This window comes from Stigmatopora argus, chromosome 22 (genome assembly GCF_051989625.1).
Source record: "Stigmatopora argus isolate UIUO_Sarg chromosome 22, RoL_Sarg_1.0, whole genome shotgun sequence".
Classification (NCBI taxonomy): domain Eukaryota; kingdom Metazoa; phylum Chordata; class Actinopteri; order Syngnathiformes; family Syngnathidae; genus Stigmatopora; species Stigmatopora argus.
This window is the reverse complement of record NC_135408.1, coordinates 858,762-882,500: the sequence shown is the minus strand read 5'-3', so window position 1 is coordinate 882,500 and position 23,739 is coordinate 858,762. Positions and strand designations below refer to the sequence as shown.

Below are 23,739 nucleotides of genomic sequence, written 5' to 3'. Positions count from 1 at the left end.
TACCAAGCTGATCCGCACACTCTCAGTAGTCTGGAGCTGAGGCCGTCTGGACCGGTAGCCTTCCTTGCCTCGATCTTCTTTAGCTGTTTTATCACCTGATCGACAGTAATGCAGAGACCGGTGGAAGAGGGGGAGGAAGAGGAGGAGGAGGAGGAGAACGAGGGGGGAGCGTTGCTTCTGGTCTGGGGGGTCAGGGGAGTGGGGTCAGGACTGAATCTGTTAAAGAACTGATTCAGTTCATTGGCCCACTCCCTGCTGCAGACTCCGGGTCTCTCTCGCTGTTGCCTCCATGGCCCGAAATGGTCCTCAAGCTCCTCCAGACCTCTTTGGTGTTGCCTCTCCGGAGTTGGTTCTCCAGCTTCCTCCTGTAGATGGTCTTACCCTTCCTTATCTCTCTCTTCAGCTCCTTCTGGACAATTTTCAGGCTCTCTTTCTCCCCAGACCTAAAAGCCCTCTTCTTCTTGTTCAGGAGGGCCCTTAGATCCCTGGTGACCCACGGCTTATTGTTGGAGAAACAACGGACCTTCTTGGAGGGTACAATGTTCTCAACACAGAAGTTAATATAATCTGTGATGCAGTGGGTCAAGCTGTCAATGTCATTACCATGTGAATTGCACAGCACCTCCCAGTCAGGGGTCTCAAAACAGTCCCTCAGTACCATGCTGGTCTCCTCGGTCCATCTTTGTATGATCCTCATGGTAGGTTTTATTTTCCTCACCATAGGGATGTAGGTGGGGATCAGATGGACCAGGTTGTGGTCTGAGCGGCCCAGTGGGGGGAGGGGGACTGAGCTGTATGCCTCCTTTGTGTTGGCATACAGCAGGTCCAGAGTTTTTTGTTCCCTGGTGTGGCACTTCACATACTGAGTGATGGTGGGAAGAGTAGAAGCCAAGGGAGCATGGTTAAAATCACCAGAGATAAGAAGGAGAGACTGGGAGTGTGACGTTTGCAGCCGGGACACAGTGGCGTGAAGCAGCTCGCGGGCGACTGTCGCATCGGCCGAGGGACGTATATACGCAGTTATTATGATAACTTGCGAGAACTCCCGGGGGATGTAAAACGGCCTGATGCTAACAGCTACTAGCTCGATATCTCGAGTGCAGAGTCGCTCCTTCACAGTAATGTGCCCGGGGCTGCACCATCTACTATTAATAAAAACAGCTAGTCCCCCCCCTTTCTTCCTACCGCTCTCCTCAGCATCTCTGTCCGCCCTCACCAGCTGAAAACCGTCCAAGGAGACGAGAGAGTCCGGAATTAGTTCATTCAGCCAGGTCTCCGTGAAGCACATAATGCAGATATTCCGATATTGTCGTTGTTGTTTGGTCAGCGCCGTTAGCTCTTCCATCTTATTGGGGAGAGATCTTACGTTCCCCATAATAATAGATGGAATGCTGTGTCTGAAGCGTCGCTTTCTCTCCTGACATTTTCGTCCAGCTCTGCATCCTCTTCTCTTCCTCTTTAACTCCGCGGGGATGTCCAGGTCCAGGGGAATCCAGGTGTTGCGTAGCGCTAACAGCTGATCCTTTGTGTAAAACAGCGGAGGCATGGCTGAGTGGGTCAAAATATAATGTCCAGAATTCGCAAAGATAAACTAAACTAATAGCTCAAAGATTGCCTCTCGCACAACTTGAGTCTTGGAGTAGAGTCTTGAAAGTAAAGTTTTAAAACATTAAAGTTTGGAATATAATATATAAAACAAAGTAACAAGTAAAATCCTAAGAGACAATAAAATGTAAAAATAAAGGATAAAAAAGCTCTAAAAAAGCCCTAAAAACACAGAATACGAGTGAGGGTATAGGGAGCCACTGCAACTAGCAGCCGCTTTGAACGGCGCCTATGATAGGAAGTGGATTTTACCCCAGTTTAATTTTTGGCGTTTCACCATTGACTTTCATTGCTGTCTTTTACCGGGAAAAATCACCCCCCTGGCCTGGTTGTAATGTCTCAAAAGCTCCAGTATTTGTATTCAATCAATAAATGATGCTAGGGAGTGGATTTTACTTAATTTTAGTATTTTAGTGCATTTTTTGTCATTTCACGTATGGACGTATCAACGTTCATCGCTGTCTTTTTACCGGGGAAATGATACTCCGGGCCCGGTTCTGATGTCTAAAAAGCTCCAGTATTTGTATTTAATCAATAAATGCTGTTTTTGGCTGGATTTTACCCCATTTTCGGGCAATGTTTGCCCGTACGCCATTGACGTTCATCGCTGTCTTTTCCCGGGAAAATCACCCCCTGGCCTGGTTTTAATGTCTGAAAAGCTCCAGTATTTGTATGTAATCATGAAATGCTGCTAGGAAGTGGATTTTACCCCATTTTTGTGCATTAATTTATTGATTATTTTTTATGTGTCGCAGCTGTAGCTGCAGTAGAAGTTTTATAGCCATAAAATAATTTTGGAGGGTTGGATTGATACGTTGAAGGCGCTACCAGAAAATGCACCGCCCGCCACTGATACACGCACGCGCACGCACACGCGCACGCGCACGCGCACGCGCACGCGCACGCGCACGCGCGCACGCGCACACGCGCACACGCGCACACGCGCACACGCGCACACGCGCACACGCGCACACGCGCACACGCGCACACGCGCACACGCGCACACGCGCACACGCGCACACGCGCACACGCGCACACGCGCACACGCGCACACGCGCACACGCGCACACGCGCACACGCGCACACGCGCACACGCGCACACGCGCACACGCGCACACGCGCACACGCGCACACGCGCACACGCACACACGCACACACACGCACACACGCACACACGCACACACGCACACACGCACACACGCACGCACACACACACACACACACACACACACACACAGTTCGCAGTCTAGCTTTATGCTCTGTTGTCGTTAACATCTAGCAGCATGAGTTCTTTTGTAAATCTACCCTAGTAAATAACGGGCGCCGTATTTGGTTGAGAAAAGAACTGTAAATCCCAGCATTCACTATAAACCGGAAATAGAGTTGGGGCTGCTTACCGTAGTTGCGAGACTGTTGCGGGTCAATGTTAATCCATATATAAGGCACACCGGATTATTAAGCGCACAGTCAGGTTTTGGAAAAAAATGAAGGCTTTTAAGTGCGCTTTATAGTACGGAAAATATGGTCGATTAATAGGCCAAAACTATTAGAAAAAAGACATTGCATAGAAGATCAAATCAAAGACTAGCACACCCTCGTCATCGTTCATTACCCGTTTGTCGGTCCTTCTCTACGCAGTAGCAGTTGTCGTAGAACTCTGTGAAGGTGGTGGCCAGCTCGTAGAGGTAATCGCAGAGTGTGTGCAGCAGCAAGTCATCCAGAATCTTCTGCAGGATCTCGGGGAAACGCAGGATGCACTTGCCCAGCTTCCACTCCTTTTCGTGATCCAGAAGCACATCGGTCGTCTCGGCCGCCTTCTTCAGCGCTGCCGCGTCTAAGTTAGCCAGACGGGCAATGGACCTAAGGGCGAGAGGGGGAGTTCGCGGTACGGATGGATGACGTACTTACGGACCTGGGCCTCTTACCGGATTCGGGTGAGGGCGTAGAGGAGGTATGCCGCCGTGTTGCCGCGGTCATCTAGCATTTTGTCGAAGGAAAAGACGTAGTCGTTGATGCGGTTATGCGACAGGTCGGCGTACTTGATGCAGCCGAACGCCACCGAGCGTTGGGCTTTTGTCAGCTCTTCTGCCGTCAGAACCTGGACCAGAGGCCCAAATTTGGGGAGGTAAAAAGGGTAAAAAAGATACTGTTAAGTGTAAACTATTTTCTTTTAATCACGAGCTGATTTGTGATTTAGTAAGTTGGCAGGCAGCACAAATATCAATGAGATGACTGCCTGCTTTGGTAACTAGTCTCCACTTGCACAATTTCCACAATTCATTTTACACCTTTTTTCAGGGCAAGAGAAGGAGCCCTTTCGCACCTTGTCTCGTTCTTTCTCCTTAAGTTTGTCCATGGATCTCTTGAGCCCCTCATCTAGCAAGTCCATCAGCCGCACAGTGTCACCAGAGCGAGTCTTAAACTTCTTCCTGCAGAGATAACAATACAGGTTTGTTTTTCAAGTTGGCCAGTAAAACACCTCATACTCTGAACCAAGGCTTTCTCGATTCCTGACAGGAGCAGCACATAGAATGAAATGATAGGAGACATGTCGTAATGGCCACTTACTGCGGGGCATGACTAACAAAGCACTGATGTAAGCCTGCACGTAATGACTGGCTTTTAATCACAGTCTCGCTCTCGGCACGCGTATGACATTGAGCAGAATTTTTGAATGATTTGTTCGATGAATAGTTTTGAGGAGCGGTGCTCATTACGTCGATCGCGATCGACCGGTCGATCTCGTTGGCACTACTGGTAGATTGCCCGAGAGTACGGCTTCAGTACATTGCAGATTTTATATTAGGTATTAAAAAAGTTCATGAAAATCTAAAAGAGATTTGACCGATCCGCTCGTAACCTAACAAACTATAAACTTAAATGTACTTAGATTCCTACACACACTTAAAAAAATAATCTTATGTTACACTAAATTTAAACCTTCTTGTGCAATAACCAAGGCAAAGAGGTTAATGTATTCCACCCCGGCTTTTAAGGCGAACTTCCTGCTTCACCAGATGTATTGGCGAGCCAGCTCAGTCACGCGTACACTACTCATGTTTGTAATTATTTGCAATCCGGATGTCTTCCCAGACATTCTTATTAAAAAATGAACTAAAAGTCTGATAGTACCAGGGTTCACATGGACCCGTGACCGGACGTTTCGTCGAAAGACGTTTGGTCCCTGGACTATAATAATAGTATAAAAGAGGCAAGTTTGTCTATACCAGTGGTAGGCAAACTTTTTGAATGGCAGCTTATTGATAATGTATTTAATTTGGGACAATAATAGTATAAAAGAGGCAAGTTGGTCTATACCAGGGGTAGGCAAACTTTTTGACTTGCGGGCCAGAATGGATCCTAAAATTGGACAGCATTTGGACACGCAATGTAATTTATCAAACCTGGGGATTGAAATATAAGAAAAAAGACAATTGAAGGTGAAAATTTATTTTCAAATTTACTTTCAACATTAAGAACATATTATTATTCAACGAAAGAGAGCAGTCTTTAAATTGAGAGTGATGAGCGGTATTGCAGGGCAAAGTGAAATGAATGAGGTAATTGATTTTTACTATAATTTGGACAACGCCGGTGGCGGGCCGGATTAAAAAGCCTAACGGGCCGCATATGGCCCGCGGGCCGAGGTTGAAAAACATGTACACACGATCTGGGGGCGGGGCGAGCGTGCGAATCCCGCGACAACGAAACGTCCGGTCGACCAAACGTCCGGTGGACCAAACGTCTTTCGACGAAACGTCCGAGTACCACATGGACCGCATGTGTGGGGATGCTGCTGGGTGGCTTCATGGTAAAGCCAGACTTAATCAGTTCAACCATCCTCATGCTTTAAAGTGAATCGTTTATAACAATGGTGTTTTTGCTCGTTTTGTTGGATTGGATTGGATAACTTTATTCATCCCGTATTCAGGAAATTTCGTTGTCACAGTAGCAAGAGGGTGAGGATGCAGGAATAGGAAAGGCATTTTAGACATAAATAGATAGGTAATAAGTAAGTTAATGAATAAATATATAAATAAGCGTGATGTACCTGACATGTTTCGATCCCACGCTTAGATAAGTACAGTAATCCCTCGAATATCGCAGATAATGTAGACCAGACATGGCCACAAGAAGACAAAATGAACTAATAGAACCAAGAACAAAGCCTTGCTGGCTGTGTACTGGATGAGCAACCGGAAAGCCTGGATCATGGAAGCCTTCACAAACTGTTTCATCCCAAATGCGAAGGTGTACCTGCCTGTAAGGGGGCTTCCCTTCAAAGACTTGGACTAAAACTCCCATTAACCTTTTTTATTTATTTATATCAAGCGTAGGGGAACTATTTTCACTGAGTAATTATTTAAAGTATTTACAATTTCTATAAATATATACATTATATTTTGATATTAATACATTATACTTTTCATATGCGTATAACTAATATTTAATAAATACACTTCTTGATAATTGTACTTGTTGCATCAGGATCTCAGTGTAGTGCCGACAGCCTCGGCTAATACAAAACAACCTCTCATAGGCTTACTTTTGATGTTGAACAGCTTCTTTTAGGTGACCTTTGTTGATAATCAGACGCGTCTGAGCTGCCCTCCCTCCAACCTCTGTGCCGATGCTCGGGAGGTTGACTACTAGAAAAGTAGATCTTGAAGCAAAAAAGTGTGAGCACCCCTGTTTTAGAGACCTTATATACGTTAAAAAAAGATAATTCGATATCTGTTTCTTTTTTATTATATTCATTTACATTTGTAACTAAAAAGTCAAGTAGTAGTCAAGCCAGCCGCGCTTCAATTTCCGTTGCCCTTTTTCCTCAGGTATTACGGCAAAGAGGGAGGACGCGCGCATCAATGGAGAAAAAGAGGAGGATGACGTCACCGCCAAATCCCAGTCAAGCGCTTTGGGCAGTGGATTTCTAATCCCTCATTCGAATTGGAATTTCATTAAATGTATAGTTGCCATATTGACAAATAAATGTCACTCTTGAAATAAACAAAGTAAAATTACGCCATTGATATTTTTCTGTCCATTGAAGGAAATCCCAGCGATGACGTAACCAGGCAGTTCCAGCATAGCGTAATTAATAAATGGAGTGTGTCGTTGAAAAACTAAAATGTCTACAATAAACAGGGGATAATTAGCCATTACTTCTGTTGATTTGGGCTCTTAATGGGTCAAATGGCCTGGGAGGTATTATAAAAGAAATTCATGAATCGCCTAGGGTGTGCGGCGCGGTCGGACCCAAAGATGCAGGAAGTAGATGGAAACAGGAGTGCTGGTGCACAAAACTGAAGGTTTTAATCTATAATCTTTATAAAGCGTAATTTATGGGTGTGTGTGTGTAGGTTAGGATTCTCTTGCTACGTTTGCCCAAACCGTGCAGCGTAGAGAGTTGAATTTTTTTTATGGTGGGCAGAAACGGCTGTCGGATCCTAATAGACGAGTGATTGAATTTCTTCACCTTCTCAGTGTGTAAACTCAACTTTTATTTGTTAAAGATGAAAGCAGTGTATGAATTGGTGTTTTTACATGATGTGCCCTAAACGCACCTCGTGGCTGATTGTCATGATTGGTCGTAACGTGGCCCAGCGTAGAAGTGGCCGGCGAAGAGCCGCTAAGGCTATGGCTGCTGCTCGGGCTGATGAAATTGAGGAACTGCGTGCTATTTGCATTGGCTGTTTTGCTATCCCACTGATGCTATGGTTTGATTGAATTGAACTGCTGAATTGCTTCTCATATCATATCTGTACATTTTGCTTGATTGATTTGGATTGGCTTGAATGACTTTATTCATCCCGTATTCGGGCAATTGTCATTGTCACAGTAGCAAGAGGGTGAGAATGCAGATACAGGAAAGGCATTTTAGACATAAATAGATAGGTAATAAGTACCGTATTTTCACGACTATAAGGCGCACATAAGTCTAAAATTTTCTCCAAAATAGACAGGGTGCCTTATAATCCAGTACGCTTTAAATATGGACCAATACTAAAATTGTTATAACGATAAAATAAAATAAATCAGTCGATAGGACAACTACGGCAAGCAGCCCCTGACTCTACTATTTTCCCGTAGATAAAGTACTGCGCAGTGACTGCTGGGATATAGAGTTCTTAATACACCCAGTTCTTCAATACACCCAGTATGACGGCAAGCACACTAATCTGGTGCTTGCCGTCATTTCGGCTGTATTTACAAAAGAAATCCTGCCGCTAGATGTTGGCGTCAACAGAGCATTCAAAGCTAGACTGCGAACTATATATATTATATATATTAACTCGGAGCTTGCCGTCATTCCCGGAGGCTTGAGATCTACAACCGCTGGACCCGGCGTTTTGGAAGACTCATTTGGGCAATTGTTTAATTCGGACACAGAAAATTGATTTGATGGATTTGTGGGTGATGATGACGTGAGTAAGTTGTAAAATGTCTAAATAAAGTACAACCGAACTCAGTTTTGCTTCCGTTGCCTTTTTAAAAACGTGTTTTTAGCGTGTGGGTGTAGCGTGCAAGAACTATATATCCCAGCAGTCACTGCGGGCCGGAACCCGGAAATAGGCTGCTTCCGGTAGCCAGCGCTATTGCGTTTCGATGTTCATCCATATATAATATATATGCGTCTAAAAAAACGGTGCGTGCTTTGTGTTTAAAATACAGAAATAGCACTCGTTACTGACACTGCGGCTAAAAATACGATGCGCCGAATAGTCGTGAAAATACGGTAAGTTAATAAATAAATAACTGAACTTCTTCTGTAGCATACCTGTACATAATTGTATACACGTTTGCTGTGCTATGCGTGTAACTGAACATTTCCTTTCTCATCCAACTCAACATCTGCTTGTTTTGAAATAAAACAAATTTCTACTTTGATTTTTTTTCCCGTTTTATTTCTTGTTCGAAAGTGACAACTAGTGGAGTGATATGAACCATCGAAAGAATTGAGATATTTTGACATTAGAAACAATATGGCTGACGCAACATCTTAAACTTCTGCTAAGAAAATTGTAATTTCTGTAATTAGAAAGCATCAGGTTCACATCAAGATAGACTTACAGTGGTACCTCGTCATACGACCGCTCGTCATACAAAATGCTCGTCTTACGGGGGAAATTTCGATCGAATAATTCGCCCGTGATGCGGTCAAAATTTTGTGATGCGACCAAGCTAGGTCTTTTTTGCATATCTTTCGTGTATAACAATATTTACGAGCACGGAACGATTAATTCAGACGATGTCCTCCTAGGACCAGGAAACGCACAACGCGCATGCAAAAAGAGGGCTTTCTGGGTAATGAAGTATACTCCTGCACACAACACCCATAGACAATGGCAACCTTTCTCAGAATAAAACTTCATTACCCACAATTAATACGTGGGAAGCTCAGCTATGTCATTTCCTGTTATTCTTTCTTAGGAAAGAAGGTCCCGCGATCGTTCCTTAAAGACTATTTCTCGTTGGCAAGTGGTCGTACGTTATCCTATTGTGAGGACATTTGTGTGCATCATTTGGGGAATATTTTGAAGGCAATACAACAGCAAACAGTCCATCGATAGCGAACGTGAGGGCGGCGGCGTGGCAAACCGCCAACACGAAAAACGAAGGTAACAAAAGATTACAACAAAATTAGAATTCAGTTTTGTGTAAAGTTACATTAAACGTATGTTTGAGTGTCTGTATATATTAATCCAAGTTAATTTAAATTTGTTTGTTCTGTTTACGAGTGCGTTGTCGTGGGAAATAAAAAAGAACCCCCCCCCCACGCACTGTTCCCTCTAAGCTGCGCGCGTGCGCAATTGCGCACTACTCTCGTCTTCTCTGCGCAACAGCAATCCTATGGCGCGCAGTAATTTATTTATTATTATTTTTTTTTATTATTTTTTTTTTTTTTACCCCTTTCTTCATGATGGCGCCGTTTAAGCGGCAGACAGTGGCAGTAGCTCTGTCCACTTATGTTTTTCGTGTTTTACAGCATGTTTTACATGAAAAATTAGAGGGAACATTGACATGCACCTGCTTGTGGCAGGTGCGATACTGGTGTGCCCATAGCGAGCAATGATGATGTCGTGACCGGATGATTCGCCTAAAGACGTTTCGCCGACGGACGTTTGACAGACGGACAGGTCTCCGAATGAACGTTCGTTCAAACAGCGTTTAATGATTAAATACAAATACTAGTATTTGTATTTAATCATTAATCGCTGTTTTCAGCTGGATTTGACCGAATTTGAGAGCATTTTGAGCCGTTTGGCGAATGGACGTATATAGACGTTTTTTTGCCTCCATCGCGATATCATCACGACATTTTACCGAGGAATTCACTTCCCTGGGCTCGGTTCTAATGTCCAAAGAGCTCCAGTATTTGTATTTAATCATTAAATGCTGTTTTAGGATGGATTTGACCCCATTGCTGTCATTTTACGGCTCGGTTCTGCTACATCTGCCCCCCCAAGAGTGCTTATTCCCGGGCTGCCATTGATGGTAGACTAACATTGATTTTTACTATAATTTGGACAACACCGGCGGCGGGCCGGATTAAAAATCCTAACGGGCCGTATATGGCCCGCGGGCCGAGGTTGAAAAACTTGTACACACACGATCCCGGAGCGGGGCGAGCGCGAATCCCGTTTCGGCGAAACCTCCGTTCGGCCGAATGAACGTTCGGCGGAACGTCCATTCGGCGACCTGCCCGTCTGTCAAACGTCTGTCGGCGAAACGTCTTTAGGCGAATCATCCGAGTACCGATGATGTCGCTCACACTGGTACTCAGTGCGCTCAGGGAGGTTGACTTTCTGCTCAGACCAACGAAAAATTAGAGGGAACATTGCCCCCACGCCCCCAAACGTCTGTCTCCCGTCGGCGAAATCTGCCCAATTTTAGTTAGATTAAACACATTTTATTACTATTAAACCACTAGTTATGTGTTACTTTGTTAATAGATGGCGAATTAGAAGAAATAAAACATTTTTTCCAATCCAATATCCTGTTTTTGGTGTTTTTTCAGAGGGCTGGAACGAATTAATTTGTTTCCCATTCATTTCAATGGAAAACGTCCGCTCAAGTTACGAGAATGTCGTCATACGAGCTCGGTTCCGGAACGGATTAAGCTCGTATCTCGAGGTACCACTGTATTTATATTTTCAAATTGAATAATTTGATATTTTGCATTGACAAAGACGGGCATATTAACTTCCTTATGATTTGTTCATACAGTATCTCAGAAATACCACTTGATGATTTTTCTTAAGATTTTCCCTTCAAAGTAACACATTTGTACTCCTATTAAAACCATAAATAGGTGAAAATTGAGAATTGGGAGCGGCTTATACGCGAGAAATTAAAAAATTCAAACATTTTAGGGCAATTTTAAGGGTGCGGCTTGCAAGTAAATACAGTAGTAGTCATCCTTCCCAACTTTGCGGCGTCGACATTCGAGGCTTCAGTACATCTAGTTTTTCTTATAATAAGTAAACTGGTACCTCGACATACGAGCTTAATACGTTCCGGGACTGAGCTCGTATGTCGATTTACCCGTAACTCAAATGAAATTTTCCCATAGAAATGAACTAAAAACAAATTAATTCGTTCCAACCCTCTGAAAAAACACAGAAAACAAGATATTGGATTGGAAAAACATTTTTATTTGTTCTAATTTGCCATCTATTAACAAAGTAACAAATAACTAGTAGTTTAATAGTACAAAAAATGTGTTTAATTGTTCTAAAATTATACGGATTTCGCGGAGGGGAGAGAGACTTTTTGCACGGCAACGCGCTCGTAACGTAACAAACAAATTTAAATGAACTTGGATTACGATGCAGACACTCAAAAATAAGTTCATATCTAACCTTACACTAAACTAATTTTTATACCTTTCTTCTCCCTGGTTGGCTCTATTTGCACCGACTCCACCCTGACTTTGAGATGCAACCTATCGAGGGTTGTTTGCTTTTGTCTTCTCTTCAAAATATTCCCAAAATGATGCACAAAAATGTCCTCACAATAGGATAACACATGACCACTTGCCAACTTGCCCTGGAAGTAGTACTACTTAAGTAGTACAGACGCTCCCCTACTTACGAACATTCAACTTACGAACAACGGTACATACGAACATGTCTGCAAATTGCGTTTAAGTCGAAAAATGTTCGTAAGTCCAATTTTGTATATTTTTCCGAGTAGTGCTTCTTTCCGCCGCTAATACGCCTGGCGCTGTGAGGGCTCAGCTCACCCAGCATCTACCTTCTTCGTTGCAATGCGGAAGTGCGTGAACGTATCTCCAGTGGGCAAAGAACCTTTTTCATTTGTATCATTAAATATCTCGTGCATCCATTATTGAATATGGTTGGTAAAAAGCGAAATGCTTCTATTGAGGGAGTTGCAAGGAAGAGGCAAGCCATTTCATTTGAAACGAGTGGCAATAATAACGAAGCTTGATGCGCGTGAGAGTGGTGAGCGTTTCACGGGCATACAACTTGAATCGTTCGACCGTCAGTACCATTTATAAACAGAAAGATCGAGCAGCAGGACCCAAATATTGAACGTTGCACAAAGTTTGCAAATCAATTGAATGATGGCATACAGTGCTACCGCATCATTTATGATGAAAAAAAGAAGAAAACTGTGCAATCGTCGTTAGATCGCTTCTTTCGGCCAGTTTCTAATACATAAATCTCTCTCTCTCTTTCTCTATACAGTACTGTACATATTCTCTCCATTTTATTAAATGTTTTTTTCAGTACAAACCAATGCGTGTTACTTATACAAGCCTTAAACATAAAAATGCACTTATATAAACCTTCAATATACTATTATAGGCCTTAAACATAAATTATAATACAAAATATAGCACTGAATCAACTTACAAACAAATTCAACTTATGAACAATCGCTCGGAACCTAAGTCGTTCGCAAGTAGGGGAGCGTCTGTATTAGCGAACAAGCTCCACTATTCGCACTGACTAACGGGGAAAAAAAACACTGAAAAAAATGCAACGCTTCACCCAGTGCTCGTAGAGACATTACACGAGGGATTTGGGACCAGAAAGACAGTGCCCATGATGTTCTAATGAGCAGCCTCTCGTGTCCGCTGTATGCTCATATATCAAAATGTGTCTAGTATATCAAGATAAATATTTGCTCGAAATTTACTCGCATCTCAAATTGCTCGTATGTCGGGGCACTCGTATGTCGAGGTATTACTGTATAAAAAAACCTAAACTAAATGTACTGAAGTCTCGAATGTCGACGCTGCGAAGTGGGGAAGGATGACAGTACTACCGTATTTACTTGCATATAAGCCACCATTTTTTTCTTCTTCTAATAATAAGTATCCAAATCCCCCACCGACAAGTCATTACCCTATCGTGGTGGTGGGGTTTGTGTCCCAGCCAGTGATTAGTGGTGTGCCGTCAGGGCCTTCTCGGCTGGCCTAAGAAATATCTGAATCACAGACTCAATCTAATTATATTTTGTCCATGAATACTTATTAAATATTTCCAAATTGTCTGCCAGCTTCCTTTCATTGTTTTCCCCCTGGTTGCACTGCTGTTTTCATATTGAAGCATTTAACCAATCACATTTCAGCCATCATTTGTTGCCAGGGTCAGAAATCTGCCTTAAGGCCTTCACAATCAGTTCTGCAGGCTCTGCTGCATAAAACAAGCGTCGATAAAACTGTTGCTTTAACCTGGTTGCAGATTTGCTGAAAAAGCCATTTTTCCAGAAAAAAATGGACATCATTAAGAAAGGGCGGTCAACTCCGAAGCTACCAAGCCTGTTACAACCGGGAAAAGGGTTTGTCCGCCACTTTCAGTTCGCTAACTACGAGCGCTACCCCTGGCTCACGGGCTCCAAGGCTTACTGCAAATTGTATTGCTGGGAATGCTTGTTATTTGCCACTGATCGACATGGTGTTTGACTTGTTTAACCAAAGCACCAATGAGACACCAAAGCACTGCCGGACACTTACAAGCAACAGTGCTCTCCAAAACTTTTGGGGAAACCCAAGTGGAGTTACAGTTCAGCGAGCAAGTTCGCAGGGAAACGGAGCGCCACAACGAAAAGGTAAAGAAAAATAGGGAAATCTTAAAAAGTTTAATAGACTCATTTTTTTGGGCCAAGCAGGAACTTTCATTTCGGGGACACGATGAAAGCGCTGCATCTCCAAAAAAAGGAAATTATGCAGAACTTCTTTCTCTCATTGCTGAGAGAAACACAGATTTACATTACCACCTGTCCACTAATAAAGTGTTTAGTGGCACGTCGGCAAAATACAAAACGACCTGATCACTGCTATTGCTTAAGTGATGGAGGAAGAGATCGGGAAGGGAAATTAAAAAAAAAGTACTGTTTGTCTCTGTAATGGTGGATGAGACGACAGACACGAGTAATGCAGCACAGCTCGCACTGATCGGAACCCGAGTGTTCTATTGTTGGATATCTGCGCTCGTCGTGGATTGACCATAATGAACACCATGTTCAAGCATAAGGGTGACCATATGTGCACTAGGCCGCATTTCGATGATCAACTTTGTGGTCGTGTCATCAGACCTGCGGCCGCATGTCTTGGACACTCGGGTAAAGAGAGGGGCGGAGCTATCAACCGATCACAACCTGGTGAGTTGGCTCCGATGGTGCGGGCAGATCACTTTTATGGACAGAATATCTAGGCGGGGGTCCGGTTTTGGTCAATCAGCACCTCCAATCTGAGATTGTCCTCAGTCGGAAAAAGGTGGCATGTCCGGGTCAGGGATCAGGTCCTAACCCCGGGCGGAGGAATTTAAGTATCTTGGGGTCTTGTTCAGGAGCGAGGTAAGAATGGAGCGGGAGATCGACAGGCAGACCGTTGCGGCCTCTGCAGGGTTGCAGACTCTTCACCGGTCCGTCGTGGTGAAGAAGGAGCTGAGCCAAAAGACGAGGCTCTCTACGTTCCCACCCTCATCTATGGTCACGAGCTCTGGGTCGTGACCGAAAGAATGAGATCACGGATGCAAGCGGTTGAAATGAGTTTCCTCCGCAGGATGTCCGGACTCTCCCTTAGAGATAAGGTGAGAAGCTCGGTCATCGGGGAAGGGCTCGAAGTAGAGCCGCTGCTCTTCCGGATCGAGAGGAGCAAGATGAGTTGGCTTGGGCAACTGATTAGGATGCCCCCTGGATGCCTCCCTTGGGAGGTGATCCGGGCACGTTCCACCAGGAGGAGGCCACGGGGCCGACCTGGGACACGCTGGGGAGACTGTCTCCTGGCTGGCCGATGAACGTCTTGGGATACTCCAGGAAGAGCTGGATCAAGTGGCTGGGGAGAGGGATGTCTGGGCTTCCTTCCCGAAGCTGCTGCCTCCGCGACCCGACTTTGGATGAGCGGAAAAAGATGAGATGAGAGAGAAGTATCCGAATCAAAAATTTTCATATAAATGTCAAAATTCATGGTTGAAAACAGGGGTTGCTGTCAGTCAACTCAGGTTACTTATTAGGTTTCTGAAAAAAGCGACTTTTTGGTTTCCCCTTCATTGTGTATTTGGCTGGTGCGACTTATACTCAGGTGTGAGTTATAGTCCGAAAAATACGGTGTGTAAGTCAAAAATTGCGGCAGCAACCATCCTGGACCCAAACTGGGCATGAACTCCAATGTGTTTCGTCTTACTTGTCTTCACCAAGCACCACCCCAAATCCGGCATGCTCCACCCTGGTCACTTGTGGGTCATACCATCCGATCATGCGGGCGGCTGCGAACACCACCTGAAAGTGGGTACCCTGAAAAGAAAAGACAAGTAGAATGATTTTTTTGTGTGTGTGATTTTTTCCACACTGCTAGCAATTGCTCGATAACCTTACCTGTCCACTGTCCACCACGTAGATGATGATGTCGGCTTTTTCGTCAAAAATGCGTTGGCGCAGGGCAGCCAGGTCGGACGTGTCGTACGTGTAGCCGCCGTCCGATTTGACGATGGTAAGGGGGATGGACTGCCCGGGGGCAAAAACGATCTTGCGGCCTTCGTCCAGCTGTGTCAGGCCTGGTGAAAGACATGTACGGTAGAAATACTCAAAAGATGGAAGACATGCTAGGGAAAATAGAGCAGTAAAGAATGTGGCAACATTGCTCCCTAGCAGCTACCAAATTTGCGTGGTTTATCTCAAATGATTTTAAAAAATTGCTGACTCAAAAACTGACATGCATTTCTCTAGTTCCGATCATTTTTTGTGAGTGCATTTCATTATTTTAATTTAGAATCGTCCAAAAAAAAGTGTTTTTTTTCTGCCTGGAACCTCAATCTGATTGAAAACACGGATTGTACGTAGAGGTTGGAAATATTGTGAAAATTCAAAAATTTAAGCGATTCCAACTTGGGGATTGTTTTTTTAAATTTTGTTTTGGTTACCTTTATGCTCAAATTCCTTCACTACGCCCATCATCAAGTCCTGGTAGAATGACTCCCCCCGCTCGATGATCTTCACATCCAGGCAGTCATAAACTTTCTGGAACTCTGAAAAGCACAACAATGTTAGGACAGCACTGGTTGCCGCCCAATTGTATAGTGTATACTATGGAAAAGTAACCATTCACAAAGATGTCCACACCACCCCTATGGAAAATTTCATAACCCATCTTAACCCAATAAGATCCCTACAAGAAACCTGGAATTCAAATCGAAATTCTTTAACTGGGAAGTGGGCGACTTATCCACAAGGATACAGTGATGTCCTCAAATTTACACAATGATTTGAATTATATTTAAATAAATCAATGTGACCAAGATTTATTTCGATATTAATTTATGGTTTTGTTTTCTATTTATAAATATTTCATTTTTTCTCTGTGAAAAGAGTAAAAAAGCAGTATTTTAGTAAATTTTAGTCCTTTAAAAAAAAAGAGAGTGGGATAACCATCGTTTTTTAAATTTCAAAAAATGTTTATTTGATTGTTTTGGCGAAAGGGAAAACATTAAATAGTTCCTTTTTTAAAATTATTTTAATTTGTTTTCCTATCAAGGAAAAACTAAATATATTTTAAAATTTGATTTTATCTTTTCATCTCATCTTTTTCTGAACCGCTTTATCCTCATTAGGGTCGCTGGAGCCAATCCCAGCTGTCTCCGGGCCTGTATCGGTGGCCAGCCGATCGCAGGGCACAAGGAGACGGACAACCATGCACACACACACCCATACCTAGGGGCAATTTAAAGTGTCCAATCAGCCTACCTTGCGTGTTTTTGGAATGTGGGAGGAAACCGGAGTACCCAGAGGAAACCCACGCAGGAGAACATGCAAACTCCACACAGGTGGACATGACCTGGATTTGAACCCAGGACCCCAGAGATGTGAGGCCGACGCGCTAACCGCTCGCGCCACCGGGGCGCCCAACCTTTTAATTTATTCATCCATCCATAAGTCACGCTTTATAAGGATCATAGATGACTGTATTCGCACATTGACAGGCCGAAACAATGTGACCTTAACACACAGCTGTGGCGGGAAATTGTGATAGAAGAATTTCCGTGTTAAAAAATGTTAACCTGAAATTTTTACTATTGTACCAAATATTCCATGCATTGTTTAATGATATGGTGGTAGATTCCAAGAAACATTTTTTCAAGCGATGTGATCTCTCGTCTTTCCAATGACAGTAAAAAGAAAGAAAGCATCACCTTTCCTGGATACGTCACAGATGAGATTCCAGGCTTTGAGAAAATCAGATTCTTTACTCTGCAGTCGGACCACGCACTGATACGCCCGCTTCTTGAACCCTTCGTCCTCATCAAAACGTTTCTTGGATTCCTGCACGAGACCAGCTATCAGTGGGGAGGAACCTGTGGAGTCTCTGTTTATGGACTCTAAAATTTGAAGATGGACCTTGTAGAAAGCCTGCAAGTCTCCAATGGGGGGCGACACAATCAGGTAGTTTGGGAACTTGTCCTGCAGGTGCGCGATCAGCATGCCAAATTGCGTGCCCCAGTCGCCGACATGGTTCAACCTGTGCAGACACCTATCATTAAAACCGTGCTTAAGTTGCATAAGGTAAGCTATGCACCGTGATAAAGATTCCATTTCCACCTACCTAAGCACGTCATAGCCTAGGAACTCAAAGAGTCGACACATGCTTTCCCCAATGATGGTTGAGCGCAGGTGGCCTACGTGCATCTCCTTGGCGATGTTGGGGGATGAGAAGTCCAACACCACCTGAAGGAAAAACACACACACAGACAAGGTAGAATCAAAGTAAAGATGGTGCAAAAAGATGGTGGAATTATTACAATGTGGTGTCTTGGAAGAGTGGCGCTACCCTTTTCCTGTAAGCAAGTGGAGGCGGTTGCACACCGTTGACCAGAAGATTGCTCAAAAGCTTGGACACAAACAATCTCTTCAGGTGGATGTTGATAAAGCCTGGACAAATAAATAAACGCAACAGAAAATGTGTAATTCATTTGGCAGTGTCTGACACTGCTCTCCTATGAGCTCTCCTAAGATTATAGAATTGTGTAATGAGAGCAAGCTTCCAGTAGATGGGTGCAAAACACCAATTTATGTTCCATATGTCTTAAATTGAAATACAAAAGTTTTATAAATCATACTATCCTGTCCTCTAAAGATTAAAATCCTGTAATAAAAGAACTAGCTGTCAATGAGTTGCTGCTCTAAAAATGGCTGGCGTTAAAACGGTAGTAAACTAAAGTTGCTTCTCTTGCAAAATGTCAAGATATTCGAGTGGACCAAATCCATCCTCATATTCTATTGTTGACCTGCAGTTGTAAAACTGACGCCCAAAAACTCATCACAAATAAGTGTTTGTCGCAGGTGATATTTTTCATACCTGGTCCTGCGATTTCCATCTTCTGGATGAGTTCGTTTTCTGGAATGTTCTGAATAATCTTCTCCGCGATATCTCTCGGATTGACTTTCATGCCTTTTGCCTTAAACATCTGCCAAAGGCCAAAGGATGGAAAGAGAGGCCCACCTTATTGTTGCGTTTTCCAGTTGCCGAAACTGTTCCAAGTACTAGTAAGTGAGGAAAAAGGTCCATCTACCTGTGTCATGGCCATGGCACTGTTGCACTGGTAGTCACCAAACTTTGGCTGCTGGTTGGGCGTCACGGAGAGCGGCGGACTGTCAAGCTCAGGGCAGGCGGCCCGGATGGCGGGGCCAAAAATGTCCTGCAGCCGCTGGTTGATATTCAACATGGCGGTCCCGCAGCGGGGGGCTTCCTCCTGCAGAGTCTAAAAACAAGTGCAGCAACTTTATGTTGGAATTTAATTGATTTGTTTTATTTTTATGCACGTCATGGTGGCTTCAGTAATGTAGTCAACATCGACTGAACAATTTTAATATAATGCTATAATCAGAGCTGCCCCCCTACGTCGACCCCATTTCAGGAGGACCCTTTCCAGAGTGAATGCGATTCACGCAAGATCGATATAAAATGTAAAAAAAAAAAAGTGTAGGACAACTTAAATAAAACTGTTATTATCATGTTTAATTGAAATATTGAGTTTTTGCAAACTATTGAAAAAGTACAGCATAATGAAAATAAATTTATCTTTGTGTTTGGGTCCTTCTACATCCGTTTTACAGTGTTGGATTTATAATGGAATGTTTCTATGTGTTGTAATCATTTTTAATAAGTAATAAGGCTATGAATTAATTCATGATGATATTATAGCATTTTAATTACTTTTGTATAAGAGTGACTTTAATTTGAGACTGGGACAAACTCGAGGTCACCCTGCTGGCTCCAGCTTGTTGACATAACACCTCAAGGACTGTTACTGGGAGATAGACCTCGCAACCCAGGCCCCCAGATGCAAGTTCGCAATGATCTACGAAGGACTCATAAATGGTTTTGTCTGGGACGCCGGCAGTTTACCTTATAAAGAAATTATTGTTTACTGGTGCAAATTCTAATGCCGTTGTTTTGATTTACGATCCGCTCGGGTCACTTTTTATGCTTATTGTGCAAATTCTTACGCAGGTGTTCCGATAAAAACAGATTGTTGTGACAGTTGTTTTTATAACCTTTATGATGTTATTCGGCTAAGCTTATACAATTGTTCCAAACAGTTGAGACAGTTGTTTTTGCTTATGCAATTGTTTAAATCAGATTACCTTTGAATGTTTTGGTTATGTGCTGCTAAATGGACCGAAGAGTATGCTGCTCGTCAGAATCCTCTTGCGAACGAAGACGCGTTGGGAGTGATTTTCCTTGCAAGTTGTAAGCAGTTATGTTGAAAGATGTCTTCCAATTTTAATTAAATATTACTAATAATGATTTAAGGGTATTAATCATTATTCCAACATAGTCACTAATTCCAGCATGTTCCAAGCTGAAGTTGCACTCGTATGTTGTGCAATGTGCAAATGTCGGTCCTTTTCTGACGTCAGCTACTCCTGCCTTGAGAGAGGGGGCGATTCGGTCTATCGCGGCCCAAAAACGGAAACGAATCCTTTCGAGCAGAGAAAGCACCTAAAATGGTAAGGCACTGGTTAAAATTAATTTTTAAAAACCAATTCAGAATAAAACCCCGTTTTTAATCGTGAGAGAGTAGAGAAAAACGCTCCATTCGTGGGAGATAAATTGAGCGTACCGTTGAGAAGTACATAAGTCGCAAAAAATGAAAAAATAGATTCGTAAGGTATGCAACGGATGTAAACTTAGTCTGTCTATATCTGGGAAAGTTACACTTTTTCGGTTGACTCACTAGGCATCCAAGAGGCTGAGTGACGTCAGTTTTCACCTGACGGGAGAGGCACGGGACCTCAGTGAAAGGGTTTTCGAGAATTTAGTAAAAATAAAGGAAAAAGTATAGTTAAACCGTGCCAAGGGAACGAAACAGAGATCAATATAAGAAAAATAGAATAATAACCGTGAAAGCATGCAAGTAATCTTCATATGAAGAAATATATTGGCCGAAGCGACGTTGTGACGCGCTCAAATCTTGACGATTGCCGCACAAGAGAAAAAAACGACTAAGAAAGCTACTTAGGCGGATAAGTATGATAACAAGTATTTAAGAGATAATAAATTGGACGTCCCTAGAACAAAAGAAGAGAGGCAAGGGAGAGAGAAGGGGGGATGAGGGGGGCAGAGCAGAGCGCATGTATGGCAGGACAAAGAGAAAAAGATGGCCGCCCAACGTGGGGCCAAGAACAAAGTGAACAAAAGCGCGAATTAGATTTAAGTATTAAGAATCATTTGGATATCAAACATGAAGATAATGCAGAAATGGCATGCCTCCAAATTATTAGGTAAATCGTACCTGGCAGGTTTAGATAAAATAATTAATTTAGGATAGGCATGATTTCCCTAGGACGGGAGAAGCATGGGGTGTTTTCAGTGCACGGGAAATATTCCTTGTTTTGCCCTGAGCAGGTAAAATATGCTTTGGCGTGGGTCATATTAATGACTATTAGAATATTACGGATTGCATAAGCATCAAACAATTGATGTCAACCAAACAACGTTGACCTATTTCCTTTGAGAATGATTATTGCTGATGGGACAGCAAAAAGTTATTAGCTGCTAAGAAGCCCCACTAGGGGATGGCACCCTCCAGTGGTGATAAAAAATGCAGACCACTGATGTCTGATTATGTGTGAGCGTGAATGGTTGTTTGTCTTTTCTGTTTCTGATTGGCCGACCACCAAGATATAATCAATCGATCAGATATCAAGGTGGAAAATGATTTAGAAATTTGAAAGCAATTTCTGAAATCGCCAATAAGCCTTTTTTTCAGGGATGGCGACTACAAATTATGGAAAACTATTTAGTCCAATGAATTTTTTGATGAAAATGCAGTAGCATTAATCCAAATGTTAAACTTGAAGTGGAAGAACAAATCTGCTATGCGAAATCCGTTTCACAGTGCGAAATGGGAAAATTTGGGAGCACTGAGAAGAATAAACAAAGACAGTGTGGAATTCCAAAGAACCATTGATTAATAGTGATAATGGCATCCAAATTGTGCTAACAAAATAATTGACGGGATTGACAAAAGGTTCCATCTTTCGTTATGAAATCATTGCGCCTACATAACGAGGTCAACTGGACAACAACATAAGGAAATCCTATTTAGTACACCATATAAAACTCCATTATTCACTACACGATTGGAACTGGATGATGAGGCTAATCTGGCTAACTACATAAAAGAAAAACTTTAAAGAAATGCATTGAATTTGGGTTAGCAGGAGACTGCGCTTCTCAACAGGAAACAGACTGGACCAACGATGGTCCCAGGAGCCTGGGTGCTCAACCTAAAGTATAGAGAAGAAGCACTAGCACGACTCAAAGTGAGAACGTCCGTACCAAGTGTTGCTGACCAACCAGCAGACATGAAAATAGCCGAAAGGGGGATGTGGATCCACCTTGTGCACTGTAAGAAGGATCTCTGTTGAAACGTTTGAGGAGACAGGTAAGATAAACTTTTTGACGTGATAAGACGAAACGGCAAGCACTCCAATATTGATTAAAAAGATTATTGCTCAGGGAGCAATGCCAAAGATTATTGCTCAGGGAGCAATGCCATAAACCATAGGGAACTTTTTAATATTGATTTTATTGTCTCCATATAAGAAAAAAGGTGAAAGCGTTTCAATTGCGACTAAACCTTCTTATAGAGGGTTAAAGTAAACGATCAGCGAGAACAGAGAAACTACAATGGATAGAAATGTAACTACATTTTAGTTTTATGCCTGACTTTTGAAAAATATTGATTAAGAAAGTTTTATAGGAGATGATAGACAAACTCCAAAGACAATGGAATGTTACATTTGATAAAAAAAGTCTTCTAGAGTGGGGTATTTTGAATTTCAAACAACTGAATTTAATATGCAACGCGATACACATTATTGAATGAATTGGGACTTGATTAATATGCATTTTATAAGTAATGGGCTTTATTTGCTCTAAAGGGCACAGTTATGCTAAAAATATTAACCCTGACGAACAAGGGGTGGATACATTTTAGTGGGTTCAATTCTATTCAGAATTATAAATGTGTATATTTGTTTCTGGATATTAATTGATGTGAATGTAACTATTGCAGAGAACGGGAAAGCTGTTTTCCTGGTTTGCCTTTTGTATTTTTCCTATTTTTAGTATGTTTAATTAATTTGTGTAATTGCAGGAAGGAAAGGAAAAAACAAAAACAAATATTGTTCTGATCTTAACAAGAAAGCAATGATCATAATAGAATACCAGCTAGCATATTTAAGTTTGACTGATAAGGCATTTAGATTTTCACAAACTATTGTGATGGAATAAGTAAGATTGTTGTGATTTTTGTTCATTGGGGTAATAAACCCAACCAAATAGCTGTATGCAAATGTAAAGCACGTGCTAAAGGCAACGACAGAATCAGGAGGAAATGCCAGAGCAGATGCAGCAGCTAAAGAAGCAGCACAAACACTTACTACACAGTATACACAACAACAACAAAAACGAGTCGATCCCAAAAACAGTATTAATTGATATGCAAAACATTGCACCACAAAAGAAAAGATGCATGGATACATGAAGGCGCAGAACAGTCCACAGACGGCCTGTACACAGCTAAAGGCCTACCGTGCTTAACAAAGAATTTATTCCAAAATTGAGCCATGGAAGGAGCCATGTCTCAACAGGGGGATGATGGACATGGTACAGCATGTGTTCCATGTCCCAGAGGTCTAAATAACTACTTTAAAAGTTTGTAGGAGCTGTTTAATTTGTTGCAGACAATGTGCAAGGTAACCTCAGGCCCAAACGAGGCCAATGTCGAAAAGGTACCTACCTATTTGAAATAAAACACCTAGGAATAAGTCTAAAAAACCACTGCTTGTACCATCCGCAGAGCGTGGGACTGGTAGAGAGAACGAATGGTACGATAAAACTAAGGCTTAAGAAAACCATGAAACAGATAAAGAAGCCATGGCCAGAAAGCCTAGCACTGGTCAAAACGTACATGAGGATAGTACCAACTAGCTCAGGATTAACACCTTTTGAGATAGTGCATGGAATACCATTCCAACTTCCCCTATAGGAAGGTGAACCATGGCAAGAGACTAAGGGTGGAGAAAAACTTGTCCAAAGAACATGTAAGCTGCCGTGATCCCCTTTGTCTCCCTTACAGGAGGTGGTGAAGCCAGGTG

The 23,739-nt window shown here is 42.7% G+C and overlaps 1 protein-coding gene across 1 annotated transcript in view; it reads right to left on the bottom strand.

The window, feature by feature from the left end:
* Nucleotides 1–23,739, bottom strand: part of rars1 (arginyl-tRNA synthetase 1) — a 61,510-nt gene that overhangs the window by 12,254 nt on the left and 25,517 nt on the right. Inside the window, exons 3-14 of the mRNA XM_077591670.1 lie at nt 18,642–18,830; nt 18,428–18,536; nt 17,900–18,000; nt 17,675–17,796; nt 17,470–17,590; nt 17,265–17,394; nt 15,999–16,103; nt 15,454–15,632; nt 15,263–15,372; nt 3,929–4,034; nt 3,531–3,703; nt 3,218–3,465 (exon numbers count right to left, since the gene is read on the bottom strand). Of these exons, the coding sequence (XP_077447796.1) occupies nt 3,218–3,465; nt 3,531–3,703; nt 3,929–4,034; nt 15,263–15,372; nt 15,454–15,632; nt 15,999–16,103; nt 17,265–17,394; nt 17,470–17,590; nt 17,675–17,796; nt 17,900–18,000; nt 18,428–18,536; nt 18,642–18,830 (1,693 nt within the window). The remainder of the gene's footprint in view (nt 1–3,217; nt 3,466–3,530; nt 3,704–3,928; nt 4,035–15,262; nt 15,373–15,453; nt 15,633–15,998; nt 16,104–17,264; nt 17,395–17,469; nt 17,591–17,674; nt 17,797–17,899; nt 18,001–18,427; nt 18,537–18,641; nt 18,831–23,739) is intronic.